Source organism: Oncorhynchus mykiss, chromosome 10 (assembly GCF_013265735.2).
Source record: "Oncorhynchus mykiss isolate Arlee chromosome 10, USDA_OmykA_1.1, whole genome shotgun sequence".
Lineage (NCBI taxonomy): Eukaryota > Metazoa > Chordata > Actinopteri > Salmoniformes > Salmonidae > Oncorhynchus > Oncorhynchus mykiss.
This window is the reverse complement of record NC_048574.1, coordinates 75,467,523-75,484,182: the sequence shown is the minus strand read 5'-3', so window position 1 is coordinate 75,484,182 and position 16,660 is coordinate 75,467,523. Positions and strand designations below refer to the sequence as shown.

General features: G+C 45.0%; 1 protein-coding gene across 4 annotated transcripts in view; it reads right to left on the bottom strand.

Annotated features, from left to right (window-relative positions):
* Positions 1-2,664: 2,664 nt before the first annotated feature.
* LOC110511403 (E3 ubiquitin-protein ligase RNF38-like) overlaps positions 2,665-16,660 on the bottom strand; it is a 58,085-nt gene continuing 44,089 nt past the window's right edge. Inside the window, exons 6-13 of one of the 4 annotated variants that reach the window (XM_036933989.1) lie at positions 14,662-14,820; positions 12,505-12,672; positions 11,741-11,908; positions 9,803-9,906; positions 9,525-9,609; positions 8,287-8,408; positions 5,921-6,020; positions 2,665-4,769 (exon numbers count right to left, since the gene is read on the bottom strand). In XM_036933989.1, coding sequence (XP_036789884.1) covers positions 4,731-4,769; positions 5,921-6,020; positions 8,287-8,408; positions 9,525-9,609; positions 9,803-9,906; positions 11,741-11,908; positions 12,505-12,672; positions 14,662-14,820 — 945 coding nt within the window. In that variant the 3' untranslated portion in view covers positions 2,665-4,730. The remainder of the gene's footprint in view (positions 4,770-5,920; positions 6,021-8,286; positions 8,409-9,524; positions 9,610-9,802; positions 9,907-11,740; positions 11,909-12,504; positions 12,673-14,661; positions 14,821-16,660) is intronic. The other 3 variants (XM_036933988.1, XM_036933987.1, XM_036933986.1) reach the window with 3 other exon arrangements.

The window sequence follows — 16,660 nt, the reverse complement described above, 5'->3', positions numbered from 1 at the left end:
CCCTCTGTGCTTTATATAGGAGTAGAACAGACAGTAACTAGTCCCCTCTATGCTTTATATAGGAGTAGAACAGACAGTAACTAGTCCCCTCTATGCTTTATATAGGACTAGAACAGACAGTAACTAGTCCCCTCTGTACTTTATATAGGAGTAGAACAGACAGTAACTAGTCCCCTCTATGCTTTATATAGGACTAGAACAGACAGTAACTAGTCCCCTCTGTACTTTATATAGGAGTAGAACAGACAGTAACTAGTCCCCTCTATGCTTTATATAGGACTAGAACAGACTACTAACTAGTCCCCTCTGTACTTTATATAGGACTAGAACAGACTAACTAGTCCCCTCTGTGCTTTATATAGGACTAGAACAGAATAACTACTCTCCTCTGTGCTTTATATAGGAGTAGAACAGACAGTAACTAGTCCCCTCTATGCTTTATATAGGACTAGAACAGACAGTAACTAGTCCCCTCTGTACTTTATATAGGAGTAGAACAGACAGTAACTAGTCCCCTCTATGCTTTATATAGGACTAGAACAGACAGTAACTAGTCCCCTCTGTACTTTATATAGGAGTAGAACAGACAGTAACTAGTCCCCTCTATGCTTTATATAGGACTAGAACAGACAGTAACTAGTCCCCTCTGTACTTTATATAGGAGTAGAACAGACTAACTAGTCCCCTCTGTGCTTTATATAGGAGTAGAACAGACAGTAACTAGTCCCCTCTGTGCTTTATATAGGACTAGAACAGACAGTAACTAGTCCCCTCTGTGCTTTATATAGGAGTAGAACAGACAGTAACTAGTCCCCTCTATGCTTTATTTAGGACTAGAACAGAATAACTAGTCCCCTCTATGCTTTATATAGGAGTAGAACAGAATAACTAGTCCCCTCTGTGCTTTATATAGGACTAGAACAGACAGTAACTAGTCCCCTCTATGCTTTATATAGGAGTAGAACAGAATAACTACTCTCCTCTGTGCTTTATATAGGAGTAGAACAGACAGTAACTAGTCCCCTCTGTGCTTTATATAGGAGTAGAACAGACAGTAACTAGTCTCCTCTGTGCTTTATATAGGACTAGAACAGACAGTAACTAGTCTCCTCTGTGCTTTATATAGGACTAGAACAGACAGTAACTAGTCTCCTCTGTGCTTTATATAGGAGTAGAACAGAATAACTAGTCCCCTCTGTGCTTTATATAGGACTAGAACAGTTACTAAAGAGATGCCATTGCACAGTTAAATGAAGTTAAACCCACCGCCCCTCAGGAGGACAGGAGGTTGAACAGAACGACAGAATGTGAGAGAAAAGGAGAACAGACCATGATTTGGCAATTCTACATTTATTATAGAAGCAGCCTTTGAAATCCAAAAAGACTGGGGACAGGGATTAAAAATAACAATTCATTTCACCACTTTAGTAACGCCTCACTATTAATAACTCTCATTAAAAATGTACAAATGTTTGTTAAAAATTTGCAATATCAAAGCCTTCAAAATGATTTTGGTTACAGATATGATACAGTATGGAGAAGAAAGCTACCGACGTCATGTTGTTAATAAATGATAACTTTTGTTTTTTTAAACAACCCAAGGACAAATGGTATGAGGAAAAAATAAACAATATGAAAAGCTGAATTCAGAATGTCCTATATTTGTATCTGAATATACATCGAGACAATGAGGTAACTGCTAGTCGTGTACCAAGCAGGAGAAACAATAACAATAATTAGAATCCTACGACACACAATGGACGCCATGACGACAGTATAACGCCTTTAAACCAGGAAACAAAAAAAAAACAGAACAGGAGAACGGAAGCTTTTTCAAACCCTGTTGCCATGGCTACGGCCAATAACTTTTTTTTTTTTTTTGAGCCTTTAAAATCGCAGAGCTGGGCAACATTGGACACTGGAGAGAATGGTTTATTTTCATCATGTAGGGTGAAGACCTTGTCCCAGCTAAACGCTGATCTAAAAAGGTCATTAACATACCTACTGGTGACATGGCTTTAAGGAGGGTAAATCTGGGTTTTAAAAAGGCATCTCTTAGATATTAGGACACTGCAGGTGCCTGGCTGACATGGTTTAATACAACCTTCCCCTTCTACTAGCTGTCGTAAGGCCCTACTTAAGACTGTCGTAAGGCCTACATAAGGTTGCTGTGAGCCTCTGACATAGAACGTGAATCGTGACACCGTGTGGGTGAAGGACAGTAGGAAGCCAGGACATAAACTTGACATAGGGTGACATTGTGTATGTTAAGACAGCCTTATGTAGGGCTTATGACAGCAGTTAATAAGGACTACTTCTAAAGACACTGGGTAGACAGAGGACACAGTGGAAAACGGGGAGGGGGGATGAAGAAGGGACCGAGAGAAGGGGGGAGGGGGGTGAGAAGCATCCTACAGGAGGAAGAGGGGACCGAGAGAAAGGGGGAGGGGGGGTGAGAAGCATCCTACAGGAGGAAGAGGGGACCGAGAGAAAGGGGGAGGGGGGGTGAGAAGCATCCTACAGGAGGAAGAGGGGACCGAGAGAAAGGGGGAGGGGTGTGAGAAGCATCCTACAGGAGGAAGAGGGGACCGAGAGAAAGGGGGAGGGGGGGTGAGAAGCATCCTACAGGAGGAAGAGGGGACCGAGAGAAAGGGGGAGGGGGGGTGAGAAGCATCCTACAGGAGGAAGAGGGGACCGAGAGAAAGGGGGAGGGGTGTGAGAAGCATCCTACAGGAGGAAGAGGGGACCGAGAGAAAGGGGGAGGGGGGGTGAGAAGCATCCTACATGAGGAAGAGGGGACCGAGAGAAAGGGGGAGGGGGTGTGAGAAGCATCCTACATGAGGAAGAGGGGACCGAGAGAAAGGGGGAGGGGTGTGAGAAGCATCCTACAGGAGGAAGAGGGGACCGAGAGAAAGGGGGAGGGGTGTGAGAAGCATCCTACAGGAGGAAGAGGGGAAGGAGAGAAAGGGGGAGGGGGTGAGAAGCATCCTACAGGAGGAAGAGGGGATGAAGAAGGGACCGAGAGAAGGGGGGAGGGCAGTGAGAAGCATCCTACATGAGGAAGAGGGGACCGAGAGAAAGGGGGAGGGGTGAGAAGCATCCTACAGGAGGAAGAGGAGATGAAGAAGGGACCGAGAGAAGGGGGGAGGGGGGTGAGAAGAATCCTACAGGAGGAAGAGGGGATAAATGGAGACTGAACAGAAGAGTCATTGTGAACGAATGAGTGAAACCAGGCACTGATCTTCTCACTCGTGGGTCGACAGGCAAAACACATGTCCCTTTTTTTTTACCAAGGAGTTAAACCCTAACTGTGATACTACCACACTACAATCATCATCATCACCACCACCACCACCATCATCATTATTATTATTATTATTATTATTATGTGCCTTAAAACTAAACTTCAGATAATCTCACCTTCTCAACGTGATCTGAACGACCAGTGAAACAACGTTGGTTGGATCTCAAAATGACACCCTTATTCTCCAGATGGTTCATTACTTTTGGTCGATAGATAAGAGATGGTTTCATTTGAGATTTGACCACTATCATATGTCTTCCTAAGCAACTGACCAATAATATCAGCGCACACACACTCCTGTGCTGCGTGGGGGCTGTGCATTCAGTGTGAGAGAGAGAGAGTAAGCCGAGATAACGGAGGCTGATCCATCTCTCTGAAACATGGAGTGAGTGAACAGAAAAGTAGAGAGAGAGAGAGAGAGAGAGAGAGGGATGAGTGGGAGAGGAGTGATGAGAGAGAAGGCCCTCCCCTTCCTCAACTACCCTGGTTCTGTTGCCCTTCTCCTCCCTGGAAGCCCCTCCCCTTCCTGTCTCAGTGCACAGCATCGACCAATCAGAGCGGAAAGCCCAGTGTACTGCACTGCATAAATAATACACACTGGTGTTCTAAATACAAACACACTTCCCCCATTACTGACAACGCTATATTTCTGCACACCTTCCTCCACCCAGATCATAAACCAACACTAACAACAATGTAAAGATTGTGTTGTCCTCCGTTCTCTCTCGGTTTCAGTTGGACACACATTGTAGATGTGTTTTGTAGGAGTGCTACAGCACACACACTTAAAAAAAAAAAAAAATGATAAAAATGAAGAAAAAGCACCTTAATAATAAACCAAAATAACCACCCACTAGTGAAGACACATCTCAATCCAGGTTCTGACTGATTCATCACCACCAGAATATTCATATTAACAACAACAACAATGATGATGATGATGTCATAATGGTCAGAATCTTTGGGCTTCCATTTCCTCCACTGGGTTAGTCAGGACAACGACACACGTCCGAGTTTCTCCACAGCGTTCATATGACAACTCCAATCATGACTCAGGAAGGTAAGGACAGTACAAAAAGGGGGAAAAGTCCAACTGCCCCTCGTACGTGTGTGTGTGAGTGTGTGTGTGTGTTTGTGTGTGTGTCAGTCAAAAGGCCATTATTAGAATACCATAATCATAGGAAGAAGACAGAGTCTATTTCTTAAAGAGTTCACTTGGCGGAGGGGGAAGGGGAGGGGGGGGGGGGGGGCATTGCTCCAAGACACTGATCTAAGGCCTGTTGTGTTTCCCTCCACTCCCTAAATGCGTCAGGTTAGGATGTGGGGAGGCTGAGCGGATCCTAGATCTGTGGGGCTCGAGGTCATAGGTCATTCAGAATCCCGATGGACCTCGGAGGCGTCCGCCCGACAGATGGGACACGTTCTGTTAGCCTGGAGAGAGACAGAGAGGACACGTTCTGTTAGCCTGGAGAGAGACAGAGACAATTCTACTAGTCATGCACGATGTTCACTTTACAGTGCATGACAAAGCTTGTAGAATGAAGACCTGATACCTGATCAAAACACTGTTTCATCTAGTTGTGCTGTCTAACTGTTAAATAAAGCCTCTTGTATAGATATATCACCATCTCTGTCTCACCTTCAGCCTCTTGTATAGATAGATCACCATCTGTCTGTCTGTTAAATAAAGTCTCTTGTATAGATATATCACCATCTGTCTGTTAAAGCCTCTTGTATAGATATATCACCATCTGTCTGTTAAATAGAGCATCTTGTATAGATATATCACCATCTGTCTGTTAAATAGAGCATCTTGTATAGATATATCACCATCTGTTAAAGCCTCTTATATAGATATATCACCATCTGTCGGTTAAATAGAGCATCTTGTATAGATATATCACCATCTGTCTGTTAAAGCCTCTTGTATAGATATATCACCATCTGTCTGTTAAATAAAGCCTCTTGTATAGATATATCACCATCTGTCTGTCTGTTAAAGCCTCTTGTATAGATATATCACCATCTGTCTGTTAAATAAAGCCTCTTGTATAGATATATCACCATCTGTCTGTCTGTTAAAGCCTCTTGTATAGATATATCACCATCTGTCTGTTAAAGCCTCTTGTATAGATATATCACCATCTGTCTGTTAAAGCCTCTTGTATAGATATATCACCATCTGTCTGTCTGTTAAATAAAGCCTCTTGTATAGATAGATCACCATCTGTCTGTCTGTTAAAGCCTCTTGTATAGATATATCACCATCTGTCTGTTAAAGCCTCTTGTATAGATATATCACCATCTGTCTGTTAAAGCCTCTTGTATAGATATATCACCATCTGTCTGTTAAAGCCTCTTGTATAGATATATCACCATCTGTCTGTTAAAGCCTCTTGTATAGATATATCACCATCTGTCTGTTAAAGCCTCTTGTATAGATATATCACCATCTGTCTGTTAAAGCCTCTTGTATAGATATATCACCATCTGTCTGTCTGTTAAAGCCTCTTGTATAGATATATCACCATCTGTCTGTTAAAGCCTCTTGTATAGATATATCGCCATCTGTCTGTTAAAGCCTCTTGTATAGATATATCACCGTCTGTGTCTCACCTTCAGCCACTTGTCAACACACTTGGTGTGGAACTCATGGTTACAGGGCAGGACTCTTAGCAGCTGACGAGACTCAAAGTCACACATACACACCACGCACCTGGAACAGAGAGACAACGTTAATACAACAGAGAGACAACGTTAATACAACAGAGAGACAACGTTAATACAACATACACACCTGGAACAGAGAGACAACGTTAATACAACAGAGAGACAACGTTAATACAACATACACACCTGGAACAGAGAGACAACGTTAATACAACAGAGAGACAACGTTAATACAACAGAGAGACAACGTTAATACAACATACGCACCTGGAACAGAGAGACAACGTTAATACAACAGAGAGACAACGTTAATACGACAGAGAGACAACGTTAATACAACATACACACCTGGAACAGAGAGACAACGTTAATACAACAGAGAGACAACATTAATACAACATACACACCTGGAACAGAGAGACAACGTTAATACAACAGAGAGACAACGTTAATACAACATACACACCTGGAACAGAGAGACAACGTTAATACAACAGAGAGACAACGTTAATACAACATACACACCTGGAACAGAGAGACAACGTTAATACAACAGAGACAACGTTAATACAACAGAGAGACAACGTTAATACAACATACACACCTGGAACAGAGAGACAACGTTAATACAACAGAGAGACAACGTTAATACAACATACACACCTGGAACAGAGAGACAACGTTAATACAACAGAGAGACAACGTTAATACAACAGAGAGACAACGTTAATACAACAGAGAGACAACATTAATACAACAGAGAGACAACGTTAATACAACAGAGAGACAACGTTAATACGACAGAGAGACAACGTTAATACAACAGAGAGACAACATTAATACAACAGAGAGACAACGTTAATACGACAGAGAGACAACGTTAATACAACATACACACCTGGAACAGAGAGACAACGTTAATACAACAGAGAGACAACGTTAATACAACATACACACCTGGAACAGAGAGACAACGTTAATACAACAGAGAGACAACGTTAATACAACATACACACCTGGAACAGAGAGACAACGTTAATACAACAGAGAGACAACGTTAATACAACAGAGAGACAACATTAATACAACAGAGAGACAACGTTAATACAACAGAGAGACAACGTTAATACGACAGAGAGACAACGTTAATACGACAGAGAGACAACGTTAATACAACATACGCACCTGGAACAGAGAGACAACGTTAATACAACAGAGAGACAACGTTAATACAACAGAGAGACAACGTTAATACAACAGAGAGACAACGTTAATACAACAGAGAGACAACGTTAATACGACAGAGAGACAACGTTAATACAACATACGCACCTGGAACAGAGAGACAACGTTAATACAACATACACACCACGCATCAACAACATTGAAGGGACTCTACTCACAGTGTCTGTTCTGATTGGTTGTTGAAGGGACTCTACTCACAGTGTCTGTTCTGATTGGTGGTTGAAGGGACTCTACTCACAGTGTCTGTTCTGATTGGTGGTTGAAGGGACTCTACTCACAGTGTCTGTTCTGATTGGTGGTTGTTGAAGGGACTCTACTCACAGTGTCTGTTCTGATTGGTGGTTGAAGGGACTCTACTCACAGTGTCTGTTCTGACTGGTGGTTGAAGGGACTCTACTCACAGTGTCTGTTCTGATTGGTGGTTGAAGGGACTCTACTCACAGTGTCTGTTCTGATTAGTGGTTGTTGAAGGGACTCTACTCACAGTGTCTGTTCTGACTGGTGGTTGTTGAAGGGACTCTACTCACAGTGTCTGTTCTGACTGGTGGTTGTTGAAGGGACTCTACTCACAGTGTCTGTTCTGATTGGTGGTTGAAGGGACTCTACTCACAGTGTCTATTCTGATTGGTGGTTGAAGGGACTCTACTCACAGTGTCTGTTCTGATTGGTGGTTGAAGGGACTCTACTCACAGTGTCTGTTCTGATTAGTGGTTGTTGAAGGGACTCTACTCACAGTGTCTGTTCTGACTGGTGGTTGAAGGGACTCTACTCACAGTGTCTGTTCTGACTGGTGGTTGTAGGGACTCTACTCACAGTGTCTGTTCTGATTGGTGGTTGTTGTTGTAGGGACTCTACTCACAGTGTCTATTCTGATTGGTGGTTGAAGGGACTCTACTCACAGTGTCTGTTCTGATTGGTGGTTGTTGTTGTAGGGACTCTACTCAGTGTCTGTTCTGATTGGTGGTTGTTGTTGAAGGGACTACTCACAGTGTCTATTCTGATTGGTGGTTGAAGGGACTCTACTCACAGTGTCTGTTCTGATTCGTGGTTGAAGGGACTCTACTCACAGTGTCTGTTCTGATTGGTGGTTGTTGGGGTTGAAGCGATAGGAGGGAAGTTGTTCTATGTCAGCCTTGGTCAGTCCTCTGGGTTTAGCCTCGCCCAGACGCTCTGCTAGGTTCAACAGGGCCTGGAGGTCAGACAGAAGGGGTTAAAGGTCAGAGAAGAGCCTATTGTCCTCCCATCTACCCTAGGTGCTTTCAGCCTTGAGGACATAACAGCATTGGGATTGATAGACACTATCATGTTCTGCATTGTGTACATGTACACACTAATCAACAGGTTTTAATCCGTTTAGCCCACTGAGCTGAAGCCTTAGGCATTAGCTATTGGAACTAACACGAGGCTAGATGCTTCAGCCAACACCAGACTGTAGTTCATTAAAACTACCTCCACTACATTAGAGTTGACTAGACCATATAGTTAGCTCTGTGGCTAGCTTACCTCCACTAGACCATATAGATGTATAGTTAGCTCTGTGGCTAGCTTACCTCCACTACACTAGACCATATAGATGTATAGTTAGCTCTGTGGCTAGCTTACCTCCACTACACCATATAGATGTATAGTTAGCTCTGTGGCTAGCTTACCTCCACTAGACCATATAGATGTATAGTTAGCTCTGTGGCTAGCTTACCTCCACTACACTAGACCATATAGATGTATAGTTAGCTCTGTGGCTAGCTTACCTCCACTACACCATATAGATGTATAGTTAGCTCTGTGGCTAGCTTACCTCCACTAGACCATATAGATGTATAGTTAGCTCTGTGGCTAGCTTACCTCCACTACACCATATAGATGTATAGTTAGCTCTGTGGCTAGCTTACCTCCACTAGACCATATAGATGTATAGTTAGCTCTGTGGCTAGCTTACCTCCACTACACTAGACCATATAGATGTATAGTTAGCTCTGTGGCTAGCTTACCTCCACTAGACCATATAGATGTATAGTTAGCTCTGTGGCTAGCTTACCGCCATTACACTAGACCATATAGTTAGCTATGTGGCTAGCTTACCTCCACTACACCATATAGATGTATAGTTAGCTCTGTGGCTAGCTTACCTCCACTAGACCATATAGATGTATTGTTAGCTCTGTGGCTAGCTTACCTCCACTACACCATATAGATGTATAGTTAGCTCTGTGGCTAGCTTACCTCCACTACACCATATAGATGTATAGTTAGCTCTGTGGCTAGCTTACCTCCACTACACTAGACCATATAGATGTAGCTAGCTTACTTCATAGTTCTCTACCTCTCCATCATCCACATCTAACTCTAGACTGATGGTAGGACCGACTGTAGGACCCACTGGAAGCATCGACCTGTGAGACAGGAGATGGAGAGACAGGGGAGAGAGAGAAGAGGGGGAGAGAGGAGATACATTTGAATAAACAAAATGATCACCACGCCTAATATAACATCACACTGTATTATACCATATAAACCCATGATTTGTTCCAACGTTTACTGCATACCAGGTGATGCTACAACAACAAGAGAAGAAGAAGTACTCACAGGAAGTAAGGCAGGAAGCCTGGGTGGTAGGGGGGCGGGGGCACGGTCTGCTGGGAGCGGTAACGACGCCCTGTGATTCGCCGAGGCATGAAGTGGGGGTACGGCTGGGAGAGGGACAGAGGAAGGAACGGTAAGAACCCTTCATAGAGGTGAGGACATGTTGTTCTCCATCTGTGTGTGTGTGTGTGTGTGTGTGTGTGTGTGTGTGTGTGTGTGTGTGTGTGTGTGTGTGTAACATACTGTTATAGTAACATGTTATGAAATCTGTTGTGAATGCATTGTATCGTTTTTAAAAATGCATAACTGCCTTAATTCTGCTGGACCCCAGGAAGAGTAGCTGCTGCCTTGGCAGGAACTAATGGGGATCCATAATAAACCCCAGGAAGAGTAGCTGCTGCCTTGGCAGGAACTAATGTGGATCCATAATAAACCCCAGGAAGAGTAGCTGCTGCCTTGGCAGGAACTAATGGGGATCCTTAATAAACCCCCAGGAAGAGTAGCTGCTGCCTTGGCAGGAACTAATGGGGATCCATAATAAACCCCAGGAAGAGTAGCTGCTGCCTTGGCAGGAACTAATGGGGATCCATAATAAATCACAGGAATAGTAGCTGCTGTCTTGGCAGGAACTAATGGGGATCCATAATAAACCCCAGGAAGAGTAGCTGCTGCCTTGGCAGGAACTAATGGGGATCCATAATAAACCCCAGGAAGAGTAGCTGCTGCCTTGGCAGGAACTAATGGGGATCCATAATAAATCACAGGAATAGTAGCTGCTGTCTTGGCAGGAACTAATGGGGATCCATAATAAACCCCAGGAAGAGTAGCTGCTGCCTTGGCAGGAACTAATGGGGATCCATAATAAACCCCAGGAAGAGGAGCTGCTGCCTTGGCAGGAACTAATGGGGATCCATAATAAACCCCAGGAAGAGCAGCTGCTGCCTTGACAGGAACTAAATGGGGATCCATAATAAACCCCAGGAAGAGTAGCTGCTGCCTTGGCAGGAACTAATGGGGATCCTTAATAAACCCCCAGGAAGAGTAGCTGCTGCCTTGGCAGGAACTAATGGGGATCCATAATAAACCCCAGGAAGAGTAGCTGCTGCCTTGGCAGGAACTAATGGGGATCCATAATAAACCCCAGGAAGAGTAGCTGCTGCCTTGGCAGGAACTAATGGGGATCCATAATAAATCACAGGAATAGTAGCTGCTGTCTTGGCAGGAACTAATGGGGATCCATAATAAACCCCAGGAAGAGTAGCTGCTGCCTTGGCAGGAACTAATGGGGATCCATAATAAACCCCAGGAAGAGTAGCTGCTGCCTTGGCAGGAACTAATGGGGATCCATAATAAACCCCAGGAAGAGGAGCTGCTGCCTTGGCAGGAACTAATGGGGATCCATAATAAACCCCAGGAAGAGCAGCTGCTGCCTTGACAGGAACTAAATGGGGATCCATAATAAACCCCAGGAAGAGTAGCTGCTGCCTTGGCAGGAACTAATGGGGATCCATAATAAACCCCAGGAAGAGCAGCTGCTGCCTTGACAGGAACTAATGGGGATCCATAATAAACCCCAGGAAGAGGAGCTGCTGCCTTGGCAGGAACTAATGGGGATCCATAATAAACCCCAGGAAGAGGAGCTGCTGCCTTGGCAGGAACTAATGGGGATCCATAATAAACCCCAGGAAGAGGAGCTGCTGCCTTGGCAGGAACTAATGGGGATCCATATTAAATACAAATAATTAAACGAGTGGCCGTGCAAGACAGCCCCTGGGTAAGACAGCCCCTGGGTAAGACAGCCCTTGGGTAGGTGTTTTGATGGCTAGCATGAGGTATGTGCGAACAGATCCTGTGATAGGGAGTCATGATGAGACAGGAACTGGAGGGGGTGGGCGAGGTACTGGGGGGTGGGTGGGGGGGGGGGGGGGGGGGGGGTCTTACCACTCCGAACAGCTCCTGTGACAGGGAGTCGTGATGAGACAGGAACTGGAGGGGTGTGGAGGGGGCCAGGGAGGAGGGGTGGTGTCCTCCATGAGGGTAGTTGAACCCCCCTCCCACAGACAGGTGCTCTCCAAGCAGCTCCACCTCGTTCTCTATCCTCTGCAACGGCTATGACAGGGATGCAAAGGGTTATGTAGGGTCATAAGCATACAAAAAGGGCTATGAAGGGTCATAAGCATTCAAAAAGGGCTATGAAGGGTCCTAGGCATAATAAAAGGGCTATGAAGGGTCATAGGCATAATAAACGGGCTATGAAGGGTCATAGGCATATTAAAAGGGCTATGAAGGGTCATTGGCATACTAAAAGGGCTATGAAGGGTCATAGGCATACATAAGGGGACTATGTGCTGTTACAACTTGTTCTCTAGTCTCAAGGGTTCTCTGGGCCAGGGGGGGAAAGTTTATAATGGACTCTAAAACTGTTATGTCAAGTCACTTTCACTAATGATAATTAAAGTCAGGCGGCACACGATTGGCCAAGTGTCGTCCGGGTTAGGGGAGGGTTTGGACCGGGTAGCCTTCATTGTAAATAAGAATGTATTGAAGAGTCATTACATCTATTGCATGATATTAAAAAAACAAACTAGAGTGGGTACTTTGAAAAACACGGACATTAAAAACAAAAACTAGATTGGATCCTTGGAGAAACCGCCATAAATACAACCCCTGATTATAACGAAAATCAAGAGTGATGCGTTTCTTACCGATCTGGACTGTTGTGTCGGGAAGGGAAGGAAGTGTCCAGGTGGAGGGAGGTGAGGGGGGTGGTGAGAGAGGTGGGGAGGGGGGAGGAGGAAAGGAGGATCATTGGAGAGGAGGGAGGGAAAGGAGTAGGGCACTGGTAAATGCTGCACCGAACACGCCCCCAGCATCTGAGAGAGAGAGAGAGAGAAAGTGAGGTCTGATTCTACTGTGAATGACAATGACATATCTGCATTTAATTATTTCTGCCACCAGGGGTCAGCACACGCCAACAAGCATAGCAACGTCATTACACCAGAGGACAGGAAACACCAACAAGCATAGCAACATCATTACACCAGGGGACGGTGGAGTGGAATGATAGCTAGACAGACTGGTACCCAGACTAGAACCAAGGAGTGGAATGATAGCTGACTGGTAACCAGACTAGACCAAGGAGTGGAATGATAGCTGACTGGTAACCAGACTAGACCAAGGAGTGGAATGATAGCTGACTGGTAACCAGACTAGACCAAGGAGTGGAATGATAGCTGACTGGTAACCAGACTAGACCAAGGAGTGGAATGATAGCTGACTGGTAACCAGACTAGACCAAGGAGTGGAATAATAGCTGACTGGTAACCAGACTAGACCAAGGAGTGGAATGATAGCTGACTGGTACCAGACTAGACCAAGGAGTGGAATGATAGCTAGACAGACTGGTACCAGACTAGACCAAGGAGTGGAATGATAGCTAGACAGACTGGTATGATAGCAGACTGGTACCAGACTAGACCAAGGAGTGGAATGATAGCTGACTGACTGGTATCCAGACTAGACCAAGGAGTGGAATAATAGCTGACTGGTACCAGACCAAGGAGTATAATGATAGGTAGACAGACTGGTACCAGACTAGACCAAGGAGTATAATGATAGGTAGACAGACTGGAATGATAGCTGACTGGTACCAGACTAGACCAAGGAGTAGAATGATAGGTAGACAGACTGGAATGATAGCTGACTGGTACCAGACTAGACCAAGGAGTATAATGATAGCTGACTGGTACCAGACTAGACCAAGGAGTATAATGATAGCAGACTGGTACCAGACTAGACCAAGGAGTGGAATGATAGGTAGACAGACTGGAATGATAGCTGACTGGTACCAGACTAGACCAAGGAGTGGTATGATAGCAGACTGGTACCAGACTAGACCAAGGAGTATAATGATAGGTAGACAGACTGGAATGATAGCTGACTGGTACCAGACTAGACCAAGGAGTATAATGATAGCTGACTGGTACCAGACTAGACCAAGGAGTATAATGATAGCAGACTGGTACCAGACTAGACATTTGTAGCTGAAATGTTGTGGCCTCTTGAACATGACCCAGGAGAACCAATTCAAGGACTGGCGTTAAGACCCAAGGTGGTAGTGTTGTCCTGACGACCACACACACACTACGGTCTCTACTCACAGGGTGGTAGTGTTGTCCTGACGACCACACACACACACTACTGTCTCTACTCACAGGGTGGTAGTGTTGTCCTGACGACCACACACACACACTACTGTCTCTACTCACAGGGTGGTAGTGTTGTCCTGACGACCACACACACACACTACTGTCTCTACTCACAGGGTGGTAGTGTTATCCTGACGACCACACACACACTACTGTCTCTACTCACAGGGTGGTAGTGTTGTCCTGACTACCACACACACACACTACTGTCTCTACTCACAGGGTGGTAGTGTTGTCCTGACTACCACACACACACACTACTGTCTCTACTCACAGGGTGGTAGTGTTGTCCTGACGACCACACACACACTACTGTCTCTACTCACAGGGTGGTAGTGTTGTCCTGACGACCACACACACACTACTGTCTCTACTCACAGGGTGGTAGTGTTGTCCTGACGACCACACACACACACACTACTGTCTCTACTCACAGGGTGGTAGTGTTGTCCTGAAGACCACACACACACTACGGTCTCTACTCACAGGATGGTAGTGTTGTACTGAAGACCACACACACACTACTGTCTCTACTCACAGGGTGGTAGTGTTGTCCTGTACTGAAGACCACACACTACTATCTCTACTCACAGGGTGGTAGTGTTGTCCTGTACTGAAGACCACACACACACACACACTACTGTCTCTACTCACAGGGTGGTAGTGTTGTCCTGTACTGAAGACCACACTGCATGCTGGGATCTGTTGTTGAGAGGAACAGACAGGAGGGAGGTGCTGTCCTGTATACAGAGGAGCTACCAGGCCATGATGAGAAGGGACAGGAGTCACCGTATAGGAGACTGGGACTGAGGCCTGTTAGGGAGAGAGAGAGTTAATATATAGGAGACTGGGACTGAGGCCTGTTAGGGAGAGAGAGAGAGGGTTAATATATAGGAGACTGGGCCTGTTGGAGAGAGAGAGAGTTTATATATAGGAGACTGGGACTGAGGCCTGTTAGGGAGAGAGAGAGTTAATATATAGGAGACTGGGACTGAGGCCTGTTAGGGAGAGAGAGAGAGGGTTAATATATAGGAGACTGGGCCTGTTGGAGAGAGAGAGAGTTTATATATAGGAGACTGGGACTGAGGCCTGTTAGGGAGAGAGAGAGAGTTAATATATAGGAGACTGGGACTGAGGCCTGTTAGGGAGAGAGAGAGTTAATATATAGGAGACTGGGACTGAGGCCTGTTAGGGAGAGAGAGAGAGGGTTAATATATAGGAGACTGGGCCTGTTGGAGAGAGAGAGTTAATATATAGGAGACTGGGACTGAGGCCTGTTAAGGAGAGAGAGAGAGAGTTAATATATAGGAGACTGGGACTGAGGCCTGTTGGAGAGAGAGAGAGAGAGAGAGTTAATATATAGGAGACTGGGACTGAGACCTGTTGGAGAGAGAGAGAGTTAATATATAGGAGACTGGGACTGAGACCTGTTGGAGAGAGAGAGAGTTTATATATAGGAGACTGGGACTGAGGCCTGTTGGAGAGAGAGAGTTTATATATAGGAGACTGGGACTGAGACCTGTTGGAGAGAGAGAGAGTTAATATATAGGAGACTGGGACTGAGACCTGTTGGAGAGAGAGAGAGTTTATATATAGGAGACTGGGGCTGAGGCCTGTTGGAGAGAGAGAGTTAATATATAGGAGACTGGGGCTGAGGCCTGTTGGAGAGAGAGAGTTAATATATAGGAGACTGGGGCTGAGGCCTGTTGGAGAGAGAGAGTTAATATATAGGAGACGGACTGAGGCCTGTTGGAGAGAGAGAGTTAATATATAGGAGACTGGGGCTGAGGCCTGTTGGAGAGAGAGAGAGTTAATATATAGGAGACGGACTGAGGCCTGTTGGAGAGAGAGAGTTAATATATAGGAGACTGGGGCTGAGGCCTGTTGGAGAGAGAGAGTTAATATATAGGAGACTGGGGCTGAGGCCTGTTGGAGAGAGAGAGTTAATATATAGGAGACTGGGGCTGAGGCCTGTTGGAGAGAGAGAGAGTTAATATATAGGAGACGGACTGAGGCCTGTTGGAGAGAGAGAGTTAATATATAGGAGACTGGGGCTGAGGCCTGTTGGAGAGAGAGAGTTAATATATTAATTTAAAAAATAGTTTTTATTTAACTAGGAAAGTCAGTTAAGAACAAATTCTTATTTACAATGACGGCCAAACCCGGACAACGCTGGAACAATTGTGCGACACCCTATGGGACCTCTCACCATTACAATAACCAGGAAGGTTAGCATTTTATATCATAACCCCTCCAAGACATGCTAACCTCTCACCATTACAATAACCAGGAAGGTTAGCATTTTATATCATAACCCCTCCAAGACATGCTAACCTCTCACCATTATAATAACCAGGGAGGTTAGCATTTTATATCATAACCCCTCCAAGACATGCTAACCTCTCACCATTACAATAACCAGGAAGGTTAGCATTTTATATCATAACCCCCCTCCAAGACATGCTAACCTCTCACCATTACAATAACCAGGAAGGTTAGCATTTTATATCATAACCCCCCCAAGACATGCTAACCTCTCACCATTATAATAACCAGGGAGGTTAGCATTTTATATCATAACCCCTCCAAGACATGCTAACCTCTCACCATTATAATAACCAGGGAGGTTAGCATTTTATATCATAACCCCTCC